General features: G+C 39.6%; 1 protein-coding gene across 4 annotated transcripts in view; it reads right to left on the reverse strand.

Moving 5' to 3' along the window:
• PPP1R9A (protein phosphatase 1 regulatory subunit 9A) overlaps positions 1 to 24,449 on the reverse strand; it is a 149,935-nt gene that overhangs the window by 60,882 nt on the left and 64,604 nt on the right. For all 4 annotated transcript variants that reach the window (XM_087774553.1, XM_087774542.1, XM_087774531.1 and 1 more), the window contains exons 3-5: positions 8,566 to 8,698; positions 7,953 to 8,073; positions 2,934 to 3,038 (exon numbers count right to left, since the gene is read on the reverse strand). In XM_087774553.1, coding sequence (XP_087630679.1) covers positions 2,934 to 3,038; positions 7,953 to 8,073; positions 8,566 to 8,698 — 359 coding nt within the window. The remainder of the gene's footprint in view (positions 1 to 2,933; positions 3,039 to 7,952; positions 8,074 to 8,565; positions 8,699 to 24,449) is intronic.

A 24,449-nucleotide genomic window follows, 5' to 3' on the forward strand; every position in this document is an offset into this window, starting at 1 on the left:
GGCGGGGTGTCAGGCTGTACGTTGCCTACACACTTGTAGTTCAGCTGGGCCACCCGCGGCAGGAACGGCAGAAGGTATTTATATAGCAACAACCTCTTCCACTGCTCCTGCCTCCCGCAGTGACACGGATCATTAATGGCAGCTGCCATGGGAACGGTGCACTCAAAGGGCAGTAGCACCTCTCCCTGCACTGCCAAAAGGCAGGAGCTGACGGCTGGGGGCAAGCGAGGGATTTTGCCCCAGAAGATCCTCTTATGTTGTCCCTAAGGTTCTGGAGCAGTTCAGGTGCAGAGGTGAGCACTGTCTGCCAAAGAGGGTGGAGACGAGGGATTTCTCCATCCCAGCTCTAACACAGGTGTAAGCGGGAAGCGAATCTGTCAGAAAACAATTGTTCTCTCCACAAAACAAGTAGCAGGCAGGGCTCTTTTGTCACTCAGCAAAAGAAAAACAGTCAGTGATAAAAATATGTCATGTTCTTTCATATCTAAATTCATCAATATTAGCTCTCGCTTTACAAGCAAATGTTCAAACCTACAGTGAAGCCAAAACGTCAAGCATGTTGAAATCTCCATCTCCAAAAACCAGCTTTCTGGAACCATTTCTGATTTTGAGTAGCTAAACCCAATACAGTTCATCAGTGCCAGCAGAGCATCAGACAACTCAACGGTCCAGGACCTGACCAGAAGCCAGGCAGGAGCCTGTGCCACACAATGTGTAGCCATCTTGTCAAGTCTCGCTCCCAGCCTACCACAAACCAGGCAAAAAATCACGCATTTCTCAGCTGGCCTGCATAAAGCAGAAGAGTAGTCTTTCTGAGTTTTTCTTCCATGAAGTTTTAAATGAAACAAAAATAGGGGGAGTTGCACCAAATTCTACCCATTCCTTTCCTCTAATTAGACATATGCATTAGTAAGATGCTGCTAACCACATACAGTGTGCATATAGATTCTTCTATACCCATTTTATTTAATAATATTTTAATATTAATTTATATTATAATTCATATTATAATGTATTTTAAATTTTATTTTAAATTTAGTATTATTTTATGAGGTTTTTAAATCTAGTTGTGACACTAATGCACTGGGTCATTTTTCCCATGAAAGCTCAATATCTTAAGCTTACTTCCAAGGACAAATGTAGGAGCTCACACATCTCTCCTTGATAAATGAGACCTGTCAGAAGCCAATGATCCCAGTGCACAGGATACATAGTACACCGGACAATGTGAGCTTAACAGTGATGAAGAAATACTTTTTACAGTCTACTATTTTGTGACAAAAGGGTCTAGACTGCAACCAGTCTGACTGTAATTTAATTCCCAAGAGAAGATTCTGGGAGCATTCTGTGTGAAAATAATTTTATGTTTCGTCCTTCCTCCAAACCTACTGTTTTTCCATGGAAGCAAGTATTCTATTCTGTAACCTATGCAATAATAATTACACAAACTAAGCTGATTCTAAATGTATATAATACATATGTTTTATGTGAGCACTGTCTTTTTTTTTTTTTGTTGAGCTAAAACATCAAACAAAATATACATAGCATTTGTTTTGTGTATTGAAACACATTCATTGTGTAATGAAAGACATTATTCTCTGTCATAAGGATTTTATGTTCAAAGGTCCCAACTCTGCAGAAAACCTAGTAAAGTATATACTCATTTTTATAGTTAAGTCAGCAGGAACACTCACAGCACGTGTGAGTCTTTGCAGAAATAGTACTGATGTAACTAAAACTGTAAATGTTACACAAAAACATATTCACCGGTAATTACACTACAATTTCTAGTAACTTTTTTCCTAAATAACTTCTTTCAAATAAAACCTTGATCAACCATTCCCAAGATCCTTTGCGGAATCCACATCCCAACATCATTCCTTTATGTTGTGCGGGAACAGCTATGGAATTATAGTGGAAATGTGCAGCCAGCATATAGCACCACCATCCGAGGGGGACTGCATATATTAACACCAGTAGTTTGGTCATGGTTCAGAAGAAGTCAGCCAGGAAGAACTCATTAATTCAAGAATTCAGCTGTGTTCCCTAGAGAGGATTTTGAAAGAGAACCAAAGGGTGACTACAGAATGGCTGTTGCTTTGCAATATGCCAAAGATATTTTTGGATTTATTTTGTAACGTTAAATCTTTACTGAAATTAATAAGCTATTAAACAGAAGAGCTATGTGACTGCATAGGTTTTTAAATGGCAAAACAGTTCATTTCTAGGGAAACACTGTCCTTATTAATTTACTAACATTTTACAGCCTTGTATTTACATTAGTTCAGAATTTTACTTGCAGTATACGTTACATTCTCTAGCCTATTCGTTATTTTATGGATTTTTACAGGGATGCCTTTCAAGGAACCACAGCATGGGAACAGAGAGAAACCCCGAGAGGTGCAGGGACTCAGGTAGCTCAATGAATTAATACCGGGATGTTCCTCTCCTCAATTCAGTAGCTGTTAACACTACTGCATCCAGTACTCTCTTCTCCTCTCTGCTGAGGTGGCATCTGCAAGCACCAGGGTGCTCACTACCTTACTCCTCCAACCCTGGGGCAGTAACGTGTCCAGTCTCCCCAGTGGAAGAGCGGGGAGGAGATCAGTGGCAGCACAGTTTCCATCTGACCAACACCCATGACCTTCGTCATTCCAGCTAATACAAACCGTTTGAGGTCCATGGGGATCTAGACCAGTGAAGAATCATCTTCTGTGTGCAATTTCAGCTTGTTTCAGTGGTCGTATTTTAAAACTCTAAGCCAAAACAAAAATCTGTAATAGCATAGCTCATCCCTGTCTTGGGATAAAAGCAGAGAAGGCACAAAGAGACCAAAAAACTCTGATTCCACTTGGGCATACTGACACTCCTGTGAAAAAAGCCAGGTAACCTGAAGTATTCAATCACAAATTTTTTTCTTCTAAAATACTCACCTGACCTTCCCTTTGGTGTTTCTAAGAACAGCCGCAGCAAAATTTTGCGTAACACCAACCAGACTGATGCCATCAACTTCCACAATTTGGTCATTCACTTGGATCCTTTCAAGGGAAAAACACAAATATATATAAATAATTGTGTGAATTCTTGGTGAATTTTCAGGAAAACTTAGCATACAGAGATCTTTTTAGTTTGATTTTAAACAAAGACTTTAAACAAAAACTCAGTCATAAAATGATTGAGGTAAATATGAAAAACGCATCATCCCTTGCACACAGACATCTCATAAATCCAGCTTCAAAGTTACCATTACAATTAATAGCATCAATCATCCAGTCACTCTCCTGCTGTATATAAATACAGCAACACAAACTCTTGAATTTGTCATATGACTTAAATTAAACGAGATACTTGAACAGTTCTTCTATCATTCTTTCCTAAGCCAATCTTGAAAAACAGCATAAGACATAGCTCTGGTATTTCATGCTAATGGAAAAAAAATGCGATATTTAACTAAAACAACCTGCTCATCTGTGGAGAAAAGAGCTTGTGCATCAGACTTAACTGTGACCTACTCTCTTAAAATATTTCATCTAACTTGCGCCAAAAAGATTAATTCCCAGTTTAAGTGTGATCTTGCTGCACACAATAAGATGACCTTGGACTGTTTTAATGAGGACTCTCTCTTTGAACCCAAACACCTATTTATAGTCAATACACTGTTTGATGCAGGAAAAGTTAGGCGGAATAAAAAACATGCTGCTTTTATCTGAAGCAAGCACTGCTACAAAATCCCTAGAGCAGGCATTGGACTCTTGTGGATTACAAATGCTTGGAAGGAGGACTGCTATACTAAAATGTCCTCTAGAAATGCATGAAGTCCTATAGTTTCAAAAAAAAAAAAAAAAAAAAAAAACACAACACATTCAGAACTAGCAAAAGGGCACAATTTTCAAGTACTTACATGGATGTTACTGATCCAAACGATACAGTTTACAAAGGAACCAAGAAACAGCTATGAAAAAATCCCATTTAAATTATATGAAAACACCTAAATTAAGCTATTTAATATCTTAGGATAACTTAGTGATAAGACTTCTTTTCAAAGAACAACAGAGGCTTCAAAAGAGGGCTGAAGCATTTTGACTTGGAGCACTAATTTCTCTGTCAAGCCTGAGGCAATGCTTTGCAGTTCTGCAGGTGTTCAAACGGTATCTTCAGTTCTTTGGACTCTACTGATGAGTAAGAAATACAAGATTTATTCTTTGGCAGCCTCACACCACAGCATGTCACTGTGTTCTGGGCAGGATCTCCCTTCTGTATATAAGAAACCTTGAAAAAATGAGCTTCGCAACAGTCTATAAACTATCTTGAAAATCGTATCAGGCATTTTAGTCTCAGAATTTTATTTCAATTTTCACTGAAGCATTTAATAAAAACACCAATCATATTAATATTTATTGTATTTTGATACTGTAAAAATGGATTTTTTTTTTTTTTTTTACTTTAGCAAACATGAGGTGCAGTCAGATGGCTGCAGGAGTTCCAGGAAAAGAAGTTTAAGAAGTTGGTGCCCGCTGAGTGGGAAGCTGTTACCCTCTTGGCTGAAAACTAAATGGTGAATGAACAGATTCCTTTCTGATAGCAGTTTAGCTACAACACTTTACATATTTTACTATGCAGTGGACTAGCACTGGTCATAGAGATATGCAGTAATAGTATTTCAGGTGACGAAACATCATGTTAGAGAACTATTGCCTGCAACTTCATAAGTGGCTCTCTCTTGATCTACTGCAGTTCGTTCTGATCCCATTTGTCATTCAGGCATATTTCGTATATCCTTCTTTCTTGTTTGTACAGCTCCTAAATTAATTTCCAACTCTTATTTTTAAGGCCATTGTTCTCCAAACCTCCTCTCTTTCTATACATACATGTATTTTAATTATAAATAAACATATGTACATATCAAACAACACACAGTTAGCATACTTGTTATTCAAATTATATAATTACATGTAATTAAAAAAGAAGTTTCCTCTCTGTTGCCGTGTACATTCTACACTGCCCAGACTAAAATACTCTCGCAGCCATATTCTCCTGGCTGCCTTCCTCTTCCCTGGGCATCCCCTCTCCAGCCCCACTCCCACCGCAGCTCTGTGCCTGTAGCCTAGCCCTAGCTCCCTAGACAAGCCACCCCAGGCACCATCTACCCCCAAATATTCTCACAGCCAGGTTCTCTGGGCAGCCTTCCCTTTAGAGCCCCCTCCATTAGGAGCTCTAGGCTCCCTCTGTCTCTCAAATCTAATTTCAAAAAACCCGAAAAATTAGGCGCAGGTTGGCAAAGCCTGAATTATAGAGGTTTAACTGCTTTTATCATTAATGAAATTGGTAATTCTTACGACAAGTATTTTCTAATGCTCATGACTTAAATCTTTGCCTATGTGAAGCAGCACTTCAGTGAAGTAGCAACTACAGAAGTGAACCAACTAAAGTTGAACAAGTTACTTGCATAATCACTGCTCTGTATGATGAACTGAAAAAAATCAACCTCTGCAGAGACATTTAGAGTATTTTTCAAGTTAAGAACTGCGTAATGTTTCAAAACTGTTGTTCTCAATGTTATCAAAATACTTTAAAATGTGAATGACTCATCATCACAATAATTTGAAAGAAGCAGCTATGAATTCATCCAGGAAAAGATTTTATTTTTCATATTCAGTCTAATGATTGATTTCGTATTTTAAACACTATTAATAATCTCTCATTACTTATCAACATGCTTGCCTTTGGATTCACCTCGAGGCACTCTCCTTGGTTAAATACTGCCACACAACACCTTTTGACATGACAACTGAACACCACCTGTTTGTTTGCATCAACATGAATCAAGCCAGCAGTGCTCAATCACTGAGCAACCCCTTTGTACAGATTTTGGGTTTCCATGGGAGGCAAGTACTTTATATCATGATTCGATGGGTCTTTCAGTAAAAGATGGGAGTTATCCTACAGATATTGTAATGTTCTAAATTGTAGTTTCAGATGAGCCTGCTTGAAGATTGCTATGTGGTTATTCAGAATATCCGATGCAACTGCTGAAATATAGTTTTATTTTCTGTTAGGAGACTTTGTTTTGCTCTCAGTGTTAATGATTTACTAGGCTCTTCACAAAGATGAAGTTAACAGGACCCTTTACAGTTGATGCACTTTATTACGGAACCAGTTGCTCCTGACTGAGAGGATTACACATCCCTTTCCCAAGTGAATGATCAGTCAGGCTCTCAAAGAGAAAATCAGAGGGCTATATCTCAGCTGACTGAACATTCAGCCAGTTGAAAACCAACACAAATACTAGAATGGTCAAAGAAAGATATTATTTCTTCTCAGCCGACAAGCTCCTTTCAGATGCCATCTAGGGAAATGAAAGAAGAGACTTGTGACTGAACATTAACTTCTGGAGCCTACTCAAACATGTGAATAATGAGAGGAACAGAAAATACAGATCATCGTAAAGCAGTAGTGAGCAACTCTGATTTTCAATGAGAGAATTTCACACAGAATGACAGTTGTGAGCTTAATCCCTTCTGGCTGAGCTCAAGCATACCTTTCAGAAAAACATTCACTTAAATTTAAAGTAATGGATGAAGTCATGACATCTTGAGGTGTCAGCTTCTTCACTTCCCTTCATCATTTTTAAGCCTATGATAAATCAGTACTTGGCCTTCAACCTGGTATCTTATTGCCAAGATCTGTAAAGATACCTGCAAGCCCAAGCTGGAAGACGGTATACTTCAGTAGTTTCAGAGCAATGTTATTAAACTTTGCAACTCCCTGCCATGTAGAGCCTTCTGATTTAATTTGTGTAGGGTTTCCACAGCAGAACAACCTTTTGCCTGGCTCAAAGGTCATAGGTGTTCATCAATAAGGAACATGCTACTGCAATACATTTTTTAGAAGACAGTATCAACTTTTTAGAGTTTATTCTTACTCTATTTACCTGTGTTTGTGTTTGGTATTATTTATAACTAATATAACAAATCACTAATGGTTAAAAACAGAAGTAGAGAATGCATAGAAGTAGACTTAATTGCTAATGTATCAAATAAGTAATACTTTATTTGCATGCAGATTTACAAAGGGTATGCACTGGGACAAAACAACAAATTATATGGGTTGGAACATGTTTAAGAATACTTTTCATTATTAAATGATTACACAGTAAAGCGTTTTCTAACTTTTAATGAGAAACACTGGTCTGATTGTGGCAGGTATTGAGTAATACACAGACAACTCTGTCCTGTATGATAGGATATATTGTAAGTTCAAAAGGAATTCTTTAACCTGCACATACTAAGTAAGCAATTCTAGAAGCAACCAGGTTTTACATGAGCATCATGTAAGACTACAAACACCAATTCATTTCTTTAGTGGGAAAGATTTATGCTACAGCTTCCCATTCCAATTGATAAACGTACTTTCAGTGCTGTAGGGGTGAAAACTGAATTCTGGAGCAGAAGACTATGCATAATAAGAAATACAAAGTAACAGCCTGTCTTAGTGAACTTGAAAGGAGGTGTATTTAGTAAGAGTTTAAGCATTCAGACACACTAATTATTTTCCTAATCAAATGTTGAGCAGAACTTTCTTTCTTAAGTACTGATTGTTTAAAGCTGGTTTGAAGCCAAAAGAACACGTGGGAGCTCAACACCTTTAAAATCTAAACTACCTTCAAAAGTGATACACAATTTGGAATCTCCAGCTTTACTCACACTAAAGCACCTGGGTTTTCAGGTAGTCATGAACACACATCTTTGGCAAATCTGTTCTCCTTAAACAGTTTAAACTCAGTTCATCAAACTGGTGTCTTCTCATAACCACATCAGCTATCACCTTACCAAGGAAGTCTCTGAATTTTACAGATTTATCATGCATACATTAAGCAAACAACTCTTTCCTATGAAAATCATAATTCATAGTAACTATTGCTGGGAAAATTTCCAAATACTGAGTCCGTTTACCTGCCATCTCTTTCTGCTGCCCCACCTTCTGTTACTGTTTTGACAAATATTCCCAGTTTTTCAAGGCCTGCATCTGCTCCGACTCCCATTCCAATAATGCTTATGCCAAGTCCGTCTTCATCTGTGAAAAAGGAAAGTGAAAGGAGAAACTTGCATTTGATTTATATAGTTATTTGGTAGATATACATTTATGCTTTGGTTCCTCTTGGTTTTCCATGTCAGTAACATTAATATCCTTTTGCTTCCTTTTAAAAACTTTATTATTCTACCATTTTAATTACACACAAAAAATATCACCTTCACCCTTATGAGGAGCTCAGAACTAGCAATCAAGATTTTTACTTTTCCAGTGGAGAATGAAAACATTGCATCAAACACCGTGTAAAATCATGTTAATGGAGTGACACAAACCAATTCCCTCAGCGAAATAAAGAACCACATGTCTCTGAACTGCTGCTTTAATTCCTTATCAAACAATTCTTGAAATCCAAATAGCCAAGGTGACTACAACAGATTCATGGAAATTCAAGATAGGCTCTGTAGGTATGTGTAGACTTCCTCAGACTTGTAGATCAGTGTCACAGGAACTGGAAATGGCGCACAGATTCCATACCTTTTTCTAGTTCAACTGGGAAGAGCTCCAGCTTTTCCACACGCTTTTCAAGTTCATATTCAGCTGATGCAGCCACTGGGTCAACTTCGTCATTTCTCCTGTCATAGTCTTCATTGGAATATGTATTGAAAACCTGTGGAAACAGACCAAAAATCACTCAGTTACCTACTCTAAAAAGACTTCCAACTTATGAAAATAGCTACTGCTTTTGTCCTGTGATGTTGCAAAGTTTGCAAAGGTTTTTAAATACAAATTTCTTCTGTTCATTCAAACTTCAGGTTTTTCAATTTGTGCTTTTTCATTCAAGTAAAGTACAGGTATGGTTGCAAAAGTCAATTCAGTATAAATGTTTTTCATTGTTTGTGATTATAAATGCGGAAGGTGATCTTGAATTACTTAAGTTGGCCTATACATGTCCATATTTAAAATACTTAATTCAACTAATTAGGAATGCACTATTAGTAAAGATTTACAGACAGGAAAAAGCAAAATGCATTGAAACGATGATCTGCATACAGTCAGTTTCAGTCTTTTCTTCTAATGAAGTTCCAGTTGGCATTCATCTAACCAAAGCTAGACCTGAAGACTACTAATCTACATCTACCCCGCCTATGGATACCATTAGAGATTATGCTCCATATTATGTATTAACTTTTTAGAAGAGCAATATACACAGCCATGGGTATTTTTTAACCTAACCAGGTTTACAAGTTTATTTCAGCTCTAAAGCAGTAATTTAACATTGACTGCATTAACCTGATTATATTATTTATGCTACTTTCTATCATACTTTCAACATGAACATGGCCTTCAATCAGATATTATTGAGACCTTCAAGAACTTCAAACAGTCAGGAAAAACATATTTTCATATTTTAGAGGTCAGAGTTTGCCAGCCTAATTCACTTAACTGTCCACATTTGGCAGTAATGAAAGAATACGTGTTATTAGTGGTAATAATTTTACTGAATTTCAGTCGCCCACACATATGTTCATTACTTCAAAATAAAGGAAAACTATTTCCCATATCTCCTCTTCCTCTTTTACAGACACCCTACAGAAGATACAATTATGTAGCCATGTTTTTCTATATCACTGCTTCTCTTTCAACACAAAACTGCACCATGCTTTGTAGCTACACATATATTCAGTTCTCAAGAAGCCTGCTCTCTAACAGCCTTGCTTGGAGGCTCCTTAACGACTGCCTCTGGAGCAAACATGCCAGCTTGCTGCCCAGTGCAATGCCAGGAGCTGGGCTCGTTTCCACCTGAGGTTTCACCTGCCCAAAAAGCTGTTAGTGCAGATTAATTTCTTTTAAATAGTGAATATATTAAAATTGCAATACAAAAATACTACTCAATACTGTTATAAGTATAGTAACTCTGTTATGGCTACCGCAAAGCTACTGCAAAAAACCTCCCAGCTTTACATAAAGTAGTGGTTGAAACAGAAAAGATGTTAGTCACTCGATGGAAATTTTAACTCCTGTATTTTACATCAATGTGAAACACTTAATAAATTGCCTCTTCCAAGAAGACTGAGATGATAAAAATGTTTTACAAGAATCCACAAACCTATCTCACATTGATTTTTAGTGATATTGATGCAAGAAAAAGGCTGTTTTAACTAAATCATGTTGTTAAGAAGCCTTCATAAATATATCCAAAATATATCTAAACACTGCCCAATGCTGCTGAACATTTTATGCTGCTTTAATATGTGCAAGATTGGAGAAAAGACACTGATGCAGAAATAAGCGTAAAGAAAATGTAACAATTTACCTGGTCTAAAGTAACTTGTAAAATCTATGTGCAAGATCTGGCCATGCATCACACAAACAGAGATACCATGCAAAGAGCCAACGCCTTCAAAACCTAAGTGATCACCTTAACCCCTTCCCTAAGCTTCTGTTTGTGCATGCAATAACTGCATCTGCATGCAGTATTTTTTAAAGGCCTTGAACAATATATTAATTTCTGCTCCTGCTGTTAACCCATTGGATGTTTGAGCTCCCAGTTAAAATGGACAACAAAATGGAGGGTGTCCATACCTGCTTAACAGCCTGACAGAAGAGCTCTTAAAGGTCTTTTGTTACTCCATGTCTTTCACAGACCTCTGTTACACAAGATAAAGCCGCCTTCACGTTACGTACCCCTGCCTGCTGCTTCTCCATCGGTCTGAACACTTGAAGACAGGAAGAATCATGAACACGGTTTTCTATGTAGGCCTTTTCAAGCTAGAAAACAACCCGTAGATCTAATGATGCTAGCCCGTATGTAGTGAAAAAGAAGCAGGTAGGGGACAGAAGGCCATCCTATTTACCTTTTGATTGAGAGATGCACGATTCAGGACAAACATCTCCACCCTGACACACGAACAGACCAAACCAGTCAGAAGAGCCCACTCAACAGCAATGAAAAGCCCTGCCGCAGGCCGGTGGGTAAGCTCCCGTGGCAGCTAACCTTCTCCCTGGTTTGTTGTCAAAGACGACTATTCGCACTAAGGGCTCAAAACCCAATCTCATTCATGCTGACATCAACCAAAATAAGGATCAATCAGTGGAGCTAGGCCAAATTAAAACATCAGTGAGCAAAGGTTTGACTGCAAACCTTTAGGTCTGAAATGCAGCAATCATGCAAGCAAGTACAGGTTAAAAACAACAGCTGAACCTTTAGGTCTGAAATGCAGCAGTCATGCAAGCAAGCACAGGTTAAAAACAACAGCTGTGAGTTTAGCTTGGAATGTCTCATTTATCAACATCTCGAGAGAGACCTGTGTTTCAAAGGTGGAACAGAGACAGATGTCATCAAGGAAAATGGAGATACAGTCACTAGCTGTTGAAGGATGGTGAGAGAGGCAGGTAAGTGTTGCTTGCTGAAGACAAAGGTTAGATGATGGTGAGGTGTAGGGAAAAATTATGTCACAAAATGAGTACATTTATTTCTGGATTCCTTTTCATCGTGTTAACTGGCCCCATTCTTTTCCTTTTGTTCAATGAACGGCATTAGTATATTGTGGCAGCAGTTTCAGATTTGTTGCAAAGTGACTGGATTTCCTTCAGCATAATTTTCTTTCAAAGCATCAAATCATATATCGACTTCTTGTTTGGGACGACCTTTCTTGAACCAGATTAGACAGAAGAGATGGCTTCTTGGACCTTGCTCACTGTTTTGGAATATTTAGATATGCACACGAGAAGGGAACTAAGGGTACTGTTGGTGGTGAATACAGTTATCATTATGTCTCCAAATATATCATGCCACTTTTATCTGGTATCTTACCTAAGCATTCAACCTGAGACTGTAGAATCACTGATAGCACCAAGGTCAAATAGTGTATGTTTCCTACCTGGCATTAATTCATCATCTTTTGTACGCTGGTCATATGATCTTGCCCACTGCCTTCAACATGTGTTTTGGTTAGGGGAAGGAGGGTATTCTTGTATGTAATTTACCTCATTTTGCACGATCACATTTAATGGTTGACTGATTCTATTAAATGAATCTCTGGGTGTTAAAATGAAGAAAAGAAAATTTGTGCTTGGAAATTTTCTTTTTTTGTGAAACAGTCTATCTACCATAGTAACGAACTGCTTGCTCAGTACAGTCATGGGAACTGTCACTCAAGATTTTACTTTGCTAAAAATAAAAGAAACAGCTATAACTTTTTCCTAAAAGTATGCTTAACTTAAGTAGACCTACTTCACCAAGTCTGTTGCTGCTATGTTTCCTAGAGCATGTGTGGGATTGCAGACTTACGGAATTCTCCCATTCCCTGTGATTTAAGAGATTTGGTTTTGCCCTCACACTGGCCAAGTACCCACTACAAATAAGTCTCCTGAGCCGTTACTTAAAGCTCTTTTTCAGGAAAATCCAATACATCATCTGAATCTCTGGTTGTACCTCTCCATTAGAAAAAAATAATTTTCCATGGAATTCACCTATGACGTTTACAAGCATTTACAACAGCACTTGTAATCCAACAACAGAGGAAATGAAATGCCACCAACAGCGGTAACAACCCAATGGATACCAAAGCTCAATGTGTACATCAAAACAAACAACGCCGAAGAACTGACAGGCTCACTTCAACGCTACTGTTAACAGAACATACTTCTGTTTTCTCTGAAGTGAAAGAAAAAGGGTCATTAGTGATTCATTCAGCACCAGAATAGTGACAAACTGTATGATCAAAGAAGCAGGTATTACTGTTAGGCACCCTGGGCAGCACCCCCAGCGACACCATACATACACATACATGACTACTTGCTTCTCTTTCAGAGAGCAGTGACAGAGCACAATCTAGAAAGGACACGTCACTAACTATAACAAAATATGTTGCAGACTCTAATTCAGAAAAAAACCCCCACGTTCTGGTTCTAATACTCAATTTTATGAATAAGACCAGAAAAATATAGCAGTAGATAGAAACTAATTACCCTTGGAAAACAGAAAAGTTCTATATGTTTGGGGCATTTTCTCATAGCTCTCAGCTACCAAGAATCTTCACAGAATTTTGCTGGCCATAACCAGTAGGTAGGGACAACTCTTTTTTTTTTCTTAAGGAGTCAGAAAGGAGATGAACTATGAAGAATCACATGGGCTATCCTCCGCATGGGCTAGCCAGCTCGGTGCAACATTAACCATGTTATTAGTGTTGCAGACTATGAACTCTGCAACATAAAAACTGTCTCATTTGATGTGTTAAGAAAGTCCCAAACATACTGAGTATACTCTGGATATGTCTATACTGTCTTTGCAAGTTGTGCCAAGGAACAAGATCCGATCCCAGGTTCAGCTGCTACTGACTGCCTTCTCACCCATGCTTTTTACCCCTCCAATGACTGGTGCCTGCTTAAGGGAATGAACTGTGCAAGAACTCCATGTTGGTGGAGGGCACCTTGTTGCAATAGCTGTTCTACCACACCTTCAGTTACTCAAGCCTCTCCAACACACTCCTAAATAGTCTCTCCTATGTGCAACTCTTGATTACACCAAATGATTCCACGTCAGGGGCCACAGCCAACGTACGCTGGTGATCACTGTGTAATACCTCTTATGAAACCATGCTTTCCACCCACTATTGCTCCGGCTGTCATAAAGCCTGCTCCTCATGCCTCTGTTCAGAAAATAAAAACAGCACCTGAGATCTGACCCAGTCATCTGGGTGAGATTTTTCCATGTTGATGGATCATCATGCACAGGAAAGCAGTGCTGCAGAAAATGGCACAAACATTTACAGTGAACATTTGCCAGCAAGTCATGCCTCTGGCAGGGGAGTAGGCATCACAGCCACTACCTCACCGTAATGATGCCATGTAAGACCAATAAACTGCTACTTTTCCCCAGCATTTTCTTATTTCTGAAAATTCAAAGTAAGGATTTTGTAACTCTGGTGTGCCAGAGGCCATTGTGAAAGTGATGCTAGGCCATGGAGTAATTATTACTACCTGTGCTCCTGACCCCATCACTGCTGTTACTATACGTGCTGCTGCTGGCCACCAACAAGCTAAGCTCGACATCGTTGGCTAATCTTCAGAAGTATTCTCTAGCTGATGCAGAGTTGTCAAGAGCAGAGAATAGCAGCTGCCAGCTAAAGAGACTGGTACGGCTTGTATGAACAGTAAACAGTGCCGAAGCCTCTTCTCAAACCTGCACAACAACCTATCTACCTCCTCTTTTCCTTTCATCACCATCCTTGGGCAAGAACAACCAAAGACGCCTATCAGAGGCACCTCCTGTCTCACTGTGGAGAACTGAGATTTTCAGGCACATTTGCAGGCATGAAAAGCAATGGTATTAGCCTTGGGATGATCCAAAATCCTCTCCTTTTTTCACAGCTAACAAGGCAAAGACCAAGGCCAGAATTTGGGTTTCCTGAGTCTCGCATGGAGCCATGGTTCCAGAAACAGCAGTCACATACTGTCAAGGGACTGAATGTGGCTTCCCAGAGGAACACACAATGCTCATTGCTTTAGTGCATGATGCTTGCTTTAGTACATACAACAAGCTCCATCAGAGTGATAATTGGTATTATTACCCTTCTTGTATGCCATTTTTAAAACTTTGGAACACCTTTGTTCCACGCCTTCTTTGCAGACAGCAATAGCAACCAAATGGGTCACCTCTCCATATATCCTGGTCAGAAGCCCTGAGAATGATTAGTTCTTCTTCTGGCCATACATCATCACTGTGCAAACGTCCAACGCAGGAAGGTGAATAATTACAGAACTACCTTGTATTTTTATAACCCACCTGCAGGGTGTGCTATGTATTTGGTGGGGGAGATTCACAGAGGACTTGGCGCTGACAGTGTCTGTATTTGGAGAGCGTGGACCTTACAGCACAAACTGTAATCTTGCCTATCATCCATTTTCTTCCCCAAGTGAATAAACTTGTTTGTCCTGCATTGAGACTAGGAGAAAACAGAAATGTGCAAACACTAAAGGGAACTAATCAACCTGACAATATGGATGCATCCTTTGGCAACCTTAATTATAACAATTTCCTTTGGCTGGTTCTGCCACATACACCCTGTTGGCTTTGGGAAAGATGAAAACCCAGAGGTTGTCTTTAATGCAGACATGGATGGAAATCATAAATATTTTGTATCAGAAGCACTATTATTAATTACAGTAGCAGCTAGAATTTCAGACAAGTTAAGTTTGTTAGCAAGAATCTAAATAAGGAAACACAGTGGCTAAGTTTGACATAAGACATTCAGAAAAACATTACAAGTTGTGGATGACACCTTCAGTACTTTCTCAGTCTAGAACAGCACACAACAGCACTTCCCTGCCCTCTGTGAGGAGGAACAGCTATGTTTCCAGGGCAGCTGCCAATTTCTTCAGAGTAGTTTTACGATCAGCTCGTTTTGAATAGATGAAAAACACTCTTGCGGGGGGAGAAGTGAGGAAGAGCCGTAAGAGCGCCGCAGGAAGAACTACACATGTTTATGGACATGACATGACCTACAGCGTTGCACTTGAAGCACAAGCAGTTGTGAGGAGTGCTCCTGCGCTGTGCTCTGCAAGGGCAGAAGGCAGGGGAAGCGCTGGGGATAACCTCTCTAGCTGTGCTCAAGAAGCTAAATGAGAGAAAAAAAATCACAGTTTGACCATTCATTTCTGCTTGAAAGTCTCTCTACAGCATAGTTTCAGGGAGCAGAAGAAGCTCTGACAATGTCTGAAATAGGTGACTTGACTTCTCTTTGAAGGAGTCTTTTCTCTGCGATGTGGTCGCTCTGTCGCAGTCAAAGGGAGTGAGTCAGTGAGGAGGAGCCACCCCGGGCTCCCTCCAGCTTTCCTGGCTTCACGGTCCCCTAAAGCCTGCGTGGGCATCAGCTGTCACTAATGCTTCAGCAGGGAAGCACCAAGGAGGCAAATCTTCCCAAGAAGCAATTGCAGGGATGAGACACAGATGGGAATTAGACAGTTGCAATATTGAAAGAAACTGATCGTCTAACACAAAAACCAAGCCTGGGGTTTCCCTCAGAAAGCTCTGTAGGAGAAAGATCTGGTTTAAGCAGCCTGAAACTCCAGCAAAAAGACCTGCACAGCAGATTTCAGTTTCTGAAATCATAAAAGTATCTGGGCCTTAGACTTCTCTGTCCCACAGAAACCTCTTCTGACATACAACAGAGAGCCAGGAGCAACTGCTGCCACGCACAACCAAACTGTTCAATTTGTTGATACAAACTGGAAAGTATTATCTTTAGATACTCTTGTTTTATGTCACTAGCACATACTATCAAGTCTTCTGTCTCTTGGCACAATCATAAAGACCACATGTAGTGAAAAACCACAGTGCCACTGTGCTGGAGCAGCACCAACACATCTCAGCTCGCATCCATACAGCTCCGTCCACTCCAGCATGTCCTGCGTTGAGAAGCACTAACCCCAAACCGTGCCAGAGTCGCACCACCTGGTGGGATGCAAGCATTAAAATGCATGGACTAATCACACACATTCGTTAGGCCTGTGACGTGAGTGTGGTTTTGCAGTTATAAGCAGTTAAACAACCAGGCAGACTTCAGTTTTAAGCTCATTTCACTGAAACTAGTATCTTAAATTTTATACAGTGCAGTTTCAGGCCCAAACATGGAACCGAAATTGCTTTGCTGGTAACTGATGGCTCATCTCTTGGTATCAACAATGAGAGGACATAACTGCTTACTCTCTTTTGACCTCTCCACTGCATTCACTGCTGTTAAATCAAGAAGTCCTACTGCTTCAGCTCTGAGGGGCTGCAGGGACTGCAAGTAACCAAGCTAAAACACTCGAGTCCTTCCAAGAAGAATGCACCAGTGCATCGAACTGCTCTTCCACTACAAATCCCTTACCTGAGCATTTTAAATTCTATGTAGCTCAACATTGACATATTGGTATAAAAATGTGGCCTTCTTGGCACCTTTAATCAAGTAGAAGGTCAAATTTTCTTTGTACAAATACCATTTTTACCCTGTCTTTCTGCTACGTGGCTCAGTTTCAGGTGTGACTTCTTTAAAACACTTGTTTTCATTAAGTAATTTCCTAGAATCAGTGAAGTTATATACCCTACCATTTATTATTTATTCCGTTTGTACTTGTTCTATTGATGATGTACTAGTTTTGTTACAATTTACATCGCTACTTGTCTACATAGCAGAAAAATACAAAACCCCTGTTGCTGGAAATGAGATGTGTGCCCCACGTGAAAACTTTATGTTGTTACTCTTAATTAAGACAGGTCAGAGTAATTAGCAAGTAAAATTAAGCCCTGGTACTGAAGTGTAAAACCAAAACTAATACAGATCTGCTCTGACAGAGTATTCTCTAAGAACAAAAAAAAATTCCCTGATCATTATTTGGCTAATATTGTGTCATTAGAGATTAATATTATATGACAAAGGAGATTAAGATTTCCTGAAAATACTAAGTTTTCATATTAGTGCTATCTAAAACCTTGCTCCTTGAAGGCAAGTTAAATTTTTACTTATCTAAGTAAAGTAGAAGATAAGTAAAAATTTCATAGTAGTAACTCTCTCAGTTGAAAACATCCTATACTGTGTGTGCTACTCTAAGGAGGACCAATGAGGAGACAAAAGGTGCTCTTTTCTTAGGGTGAGTTTTCCTCACTCTTTTTGAAGGGACTCTTTCCCTTCTGAAAATATCCAATCTGGAAAAAAAAAAACAAAACCCTCCAGCAGTTCAAGTCTTACAAAAGCCAGATGAGTTCTGACAAACTCCTGTTCTCCAGACACCAGCTCTCGTTTTGACTCCCTCAGTGAGCCAGCAGAGCTGCTGCCTCCTTCATGGGGAGGTACAGATACCCCTCTGACTTCACCTGTGCTTTTTTAACATAGTGTTATTTTTCAAAGCCTCTGCCTCCTTCCTCCACAACAGCGTATTATCACTGACCCAGTCTAAGGCTACCCCAACACAGATAATCTCCAGTCCTCTGCTAATTACACTCAAAGCCATTGCCAAGCAACGCTCCTCTTTCAGGGACTTTGGAACATGAGATCTCTGCAAAGCAACAAGTGCTGGGACAATACCTCAGTAAAGCATTTAACAAGACAAAGCCTTCCGAGATGCAGCCTGCCCCACCACTACTGCCAACAGCAGTTCAAAACCAGGGAGAGAGAGAGGGCGTCCTGCAGTTCAAGGAGTTACTCCAAGTGCTTTCAGTGACAGCAAACCCCTGCTGAAAGGGCACTTCTTGTAGGCTGTAACTTTGACTAAAATAAACTTCGCAGTGGCAGAATGTGAACTTTCCCATGCTGAATCCATTTAGGGTGGATTTAGGGTCCAAAGCCTGTTGGAAACAAGTGGGACTGTAGCCCTGCACCACCATCTCTTCATACTTTTTAAGGGACTTGAGAATAAGATAAGCTCCTTTGAAAACAAATTAATAGTTATATACTTAAGAAGCTATACGAAACGCAATGCTGGTCGCATAAACACTGAGGACTCTCCATTATACAACACCTACTGTCCTTGTTCACAATCTTGATACAGCACACAGTGAAAAAAATGAAAGTGGAGACTGAACCGTCTCCCATGGGTGTGAGTCCTCGTAGACGAGGCTTGCCCTTTGGAGCAGCAATCCTACTCACATGAAACCTCAGGAACACCGTATCATGAGAAACACAGATGACATGCATAATTTCTTTCTTTTCTACACAGGCAATAAATTATGGCCTCTAGGTTGTTGAGGGCCAATATGCCTCTAAACCAACCCTGGAAAAACTTCAGGTATTTTCCCATGGCAACCCGAAAAACCCAAACAGTTCACTCATTGCAAATATCAAATTACTTCAACACAAAAAGTTTGAGAATATTTCTCTGCTCTTTTTTTATCAAACTCATTTCCATGCTTTCAGCGTGCAACCCTTTGTAGAGTATCTGAACATTACACTTACCTTTTGCTGGAAGGCAATCGAAGTAACTCAACTTGCTTATCCTGAAAGGGTCACCCGGGTCAGACTTAAAAAGATTCACTGGTATTGAAACAGTACTCACATGGAATTCGCAACTTGCACAGCTATTAGGGTTGCTGTGTCTCCGTTTTGTTTTAGTAAGCGAGTAAAACAGCATGGTGCACTGAAACCTGAAGTTGACAAAGATATCTGAATAGTCTTATCTGAATATTCCTGCTTTCTTTTGCATATAGTGACCGGTTACAATTCCGTGAGGTTTTTTCTTTCCATCCTTCTCACTATTTTTTTTGTCATAACCATTATTACAAATGGGAAATTCCAATACTGTCCTGCTTTTCTCTTACATTAACAGTACACGGTAAATGATTTGCACTGAATTCTGTTTGATGAGTTTTGCAGACCTGGGTCGAAATCTTCTTGGGCACTGGGATGGTTTTTGTAACGCAGCAGCTCGGAAGCAACAGTATAATGGGACGAATAAACGAAGAGTGAGGTGACTCCCCTGAGTCTTACTGATCACATATGAATCCCAAGGAGACTTTTTAAGTTTTGTGTACTTCACAGGTACACTTCATTTGTAATTCATTCCTTTGCCCTGACCTTGCCTTTTTTTAACTCTACTTTGTATTACTGGAAGTTACTGACAAAAATTTACTTTGTAATTGTTCAAATCTTCTACTGTTTATTTTTGGTCAGTAATCCACAATTTGAGAAATAGAGAATAAAAATCAGGAAAAAAACCCCATGTATTTTTCACAACAGTAGCTTGACAATTGCAGGGAACAGAGCCAAGAGACAAGCTCCACTGTACTGCATTCCCATAAAGCCCAGGGTTCCTCAGAAAATCTGTCCTCCCAGACTTCTTTCACAGATCCCGGAGAGGCTGGAGATCTAGGTACAGCAATTTAACACGTTACTGCCTACAGCAGTGCAGTACTGACCTTTAAACCCGAATGGCTTTGGCTGACTATAACTGCACTCCTGTTTCAGGGCAAAGTGAAAACATTTGCCTACACCTTGAGAGTGTCTGCATCCAGCAGAACGAAGCAGCAGTTGCAACAAGAGCACATTAATAGACACGCTATACAACAAATTATAAAAATATCAACAAGAATATTTAAGAAGAAAATTCGTTTCCAGTGTGACAGCAGATACATTTTATCACTCTTTTGGCAAGCCCCTCTATTGCCAAGGTAACAAACTAGCATGCTCAAGAACTCATTGTATCTTTGAACATGAAAATAAGCATGCAAACAAGAATGCTTGTAGTGAGCCGAGTCTGACAAATTAATTATAATAGAGTACCGCCTCGAGTCTGGACCTGTGGTGTCTAAACAGGTTTAAACAGACAGGAGAGCATGAAGCAAAGCTGTAATTTCTGTCCCTAGACATTTATTCCTGAATCTGCTGCAGTATTTCTTCCAGATCCTTGCATCACTTGCCAATTTACATCGTAACTGAGGGTGCTATTTTCCTTCTGCCTTTAAGAGTGTGACACATGAGCTAGCCAAGAGTAAATGCTGCTTCTGGTACCATTAGTACAGATCGCCATACAGTAGCAATGTCACCACGAATCAACATGTCAGCGTTTCTTCTCCCAGCAATCTCACTCTCCCTCAGCCTACAAGTCAAGATGTCAAAACACAGAGTAAAAATGCTACAAATATTCTCAGAGGCAAACACCTGAAACAAAATATTGACTATTCATAAAACATTCTTATTTCTATTTAAAACAAATCTCAGCAGAGGTAAATTGTGTAACCTGCATAATCACTAAAAATGAATCTACAAAAACAGAATTTCACAAGCAATTCCTTTTATTCATTTACAGATGTCAGAACTGGTAAGAAAATAATTCAAAGGAAAAAAAGGGCACAAAAAAGTGATCATAGGCATTAATTTAGAAGATCTGCTGAATAAATTACACAGAGATAATTCATCCAACTCTAGTTTTATTGTGAATTTATGACATATTTTATAAACTGAACAAAAATTAATACAATGCTTTTATATATATATATAACTACATATATATTAAAAATGTACTATAAATAGTACACATTGCTATCTATCCCTTTACTTAAGGCAGAGAAGAGAGCAGAGGTGGAAGAACAGAGTTTGGTGGAAATAGTCTGACTTGGTGTCCAATTTTCTCAATATTAGGTCATCAATACAAATCCTATTGCTTTTTTAAGCTGCAAAGGTGCAGCTGCCCCGCAGGTTTTTTATGACTCTCTCATACACCTTGTCTCATTCCCAGCAGCTACTGCATTTGGTACCAACTGGCAATCTTACCGATACCGCTGCAGATGCAGCAAAGACTGAGTGAGCCAGGGAGAAGGATCTCCAGTGCCAGAAACCAGAAGACTTTACGCCTTCCCTCAGACCAAGGCACAATAAGCAAATGCACTTCCATGCCAGACTGTAATGGGAGCCTTTCTGAATCCCTAAAGCTGTCCCACCATCACCTTTCACGATAATTAAGTTCATATAAAAATCTTAAATGAAGTAATGCTTGGATTTTTTTTTTTTAAATGAGAAATTCTTACTTAATGATTTCTTTAATTGAGATTGGGTTACTAAATAAAGGCAGTCCCATGGTCTAAGAAGACTGTGGGAAATTCTATTATATTCTATTAAGAAATATTCTATTAAAAAAACCTCAGAGATGTGTTAAACTCGGCAGAGTGCCAGCGCACAGACTATTCATTGTTTAAGTACATGGCTTAAAAGTTGAAGCATAGCCCAAGTATGACACTAGATATTAGGCCTTCAATCGGCCTTCAGGGTAAACATAAACCCCCAATTTAAGGTGGCACATATTACAGATGGTATTTATTTAATTTCTAGTAAAAGCAGGTATTTTTCTACATTGACTAAAATGCTTGTGATTCTAAGGAATCTAAAGCCTTTGGTAGCCTATTGCTATATTCACATTAACATCACCATGCGGTAATATAAAAGAGACCAATTAATGGGGGTGTTGCATTAATTCGGTAGGAGTGTTGCACCCTCTCCCACCAAAACCCAGCCGTCCAGCCTGTTAATGCCATTGCTTGTGTATAAAAATGGACAAACAGGCAGAGGCTAAGAGGATTAAAGGAAAAGCTTCTGTAATACAGCAAAAGGTTTGCTGTATTTTGTAAACATCTTTCAATCGGAAAGTGCAATGCAGCATTCTCAGTGCCAGATCACTACTCAATTACTTCATATTGTAGACTTACCAATCCCTTAATTGCACCTGCAGGCAGAATTCATTTTGGCTGACTGCATTTTTTCTAAAGATAGTTTCACATTTGCACTGTTTAGCACAATGAATTGCATCCTAGTACGATGTAAAACTGCCGAGAGTAAGCAAAAGAATGTTTATCCATTAAGCATTCATACTGAGTGTATTACATTACAGTTAATCACACCAGTGCTTCAAAAATCAGACAGTCTGTATTTCCAGAGGAATTTAGTCTCCCTAATGCCTCCTAATATGGCACGTGAGGTAACAGAGACTCTAACACGAGCCAACAATAGGGGTTCCCTGGTCTGACTGCATAACTGGTTCAAACGCACCAGGCTCTAAGTGCAATTTAAAATATGGTATTAATGGGGGAAGAAACAGAAGGTTACAAATGTATGTGCACAGTATATCCGAACAAACAGACAAAGAGAAAGAAGGATCATGGGGATAAGCCGGTATTAATGAATAATGCTAGCTCGAGATGAGACTACAGCAATAATGCCACAAAGTGGGGATTCAAGATAAATACATTGAAAGTGACTCAATTCAACACTATTTTTGGACATTTTTCAACTTCAACATTTGCTATGACATCAGGAACGAAGCCTGATATTACTCTCTTGAAATCAATAGCAAAATTGACTTCATCAACCCCAAGAGGAAGAGGTAGGAGTCTATATTATGGTTGTTTTTCACTCTACCCCTCATATTGTGGAAAAACTAAACGAGCGTAGAAACTACAATAAGTTTTGCTCGCATGAAGTATTTACACAATTCTACTCTTTGTGCCCAAATTTACTGCATAAATTCAGATTTTATAGACGTTTCCTACATACCAATCTGTAATGGATTTGAAATTCTGGAGAACCAAATGCAAAGCATAGCACCAAGTGCTGTCCATCCTGAGAAGGCATTTGTGGAGCTCCACGGCGCCCAGGCTGTGGGCACCCCAGCTTTTGGTACGACTTCCCCATTCTTTCACCAGGCTCCCCGTGTCCGTGGCACAGGGTGCCAAAGTCGCTGAGGCAAGGCTCAGCAATGATGCTTGCAGGGCTGTTACTGCTGTGCCTCAAAAAAGCAAAGCAAAAGACCCCACCGATACCATCTCCTTACGTTGAAGAGTGAACATGAACCTTCTCCACTGACACCTGATGGAAGAAGAGAGTCCTGACTCCTGTCGTGCTCCTGTCATTCAACATGTAGGAATACAACTTAGGGAAACTACAGGAGTAAAATCAAAGAGTGGAAAAATACATCCTTTTTGCTCACTCTCTCTTCTAGAAAGAAAATGGTTTCAGCCCAGCTGCTGTGGGAAATGGAGAGGATGCACTTGTTCATGTACATTTTTTTTTTTTTTTTTTTCTTAAAGAGTTTTGGTGTATTTTTTTCCCCACAGGAACATCTTGCTTTACTGTCCTGGGTTTGACCAAGCATCTCCCTGTGCATGTCCTTAATAGTCCTGGCATTCATGGCTACATTTGGGCAGAGCGGCAGGTGGGGCACCATGCCCGTACACTTCTGGTACTGGATATGAAGACAGACATGGGGTTAAATGTAAGCCCACTGCTGTCCCTGCCACACGCCAGCAACGGAGGCGGCTGTGGAAGCAGACATATGGCCAGCAACCTCCTGCACCTTCATAGCTGACTTGAGTCCTCTGAGCTTTCTGTCTTCCAGATGCAACTTCTTGACCTGCTTCAGACTGAAATAACCAAAGCTCAAGACAAATATTCCACCTTTGTGATGGAAACTAAAATATGAGGCTTAGCTTTCTGTCCACATTTGCCCAAGCGGAGGAGGAAAAAGTGCTGTTTATCATGTGGAGAGACAGAGAAGAGTAAAAGCTACAGAAGAACCTCTCTATATGTTGTGTCAATGTAGTGAAGAGAGCAGGGGCATCTCCACGAGTGCTGTTCAGTTATTCCACCAGCTGAAGTGTGCAGCACACAGCTGGTACCGCCATCACTCACAGTAACTGTATTCTGGTTACAAACAGCTGCACATTTCTTTTAAAAGTAAAACAGACACCATTTAGTGGAAGCTGGATATACTCCAGATAAGAAATTAAAATGGGTATAATCTGTGTATGACAGTCTATAAACCCAATACAGTAAGCCTTTCAGTTATCTTAGCATGATTTTAATGGTTACCTCAGTCTAATATAATGAATAAAGAGAACATACCCAAAATCTCTAAAAAATCCTGACAATTTAAATATTTTTAAGTCAGCTAGT

Source organism: Nipponia nippon, unplaced genomic scaffold (genome assembly GCF_047370975.1).
Source record: "Nipponia nippon isolate SJK-2023a ecotype South Korea unplaced genomic scaffold, ASM4737097v1 scaffold_1, whole genome shotgun sequence".
NCBI classification, from domain to species: Eukaryota; Metazoa; Chordata; class Aves; order Pelecaniformes; family Threskiornithidae; genus Nipponia; species Nipponia nippon.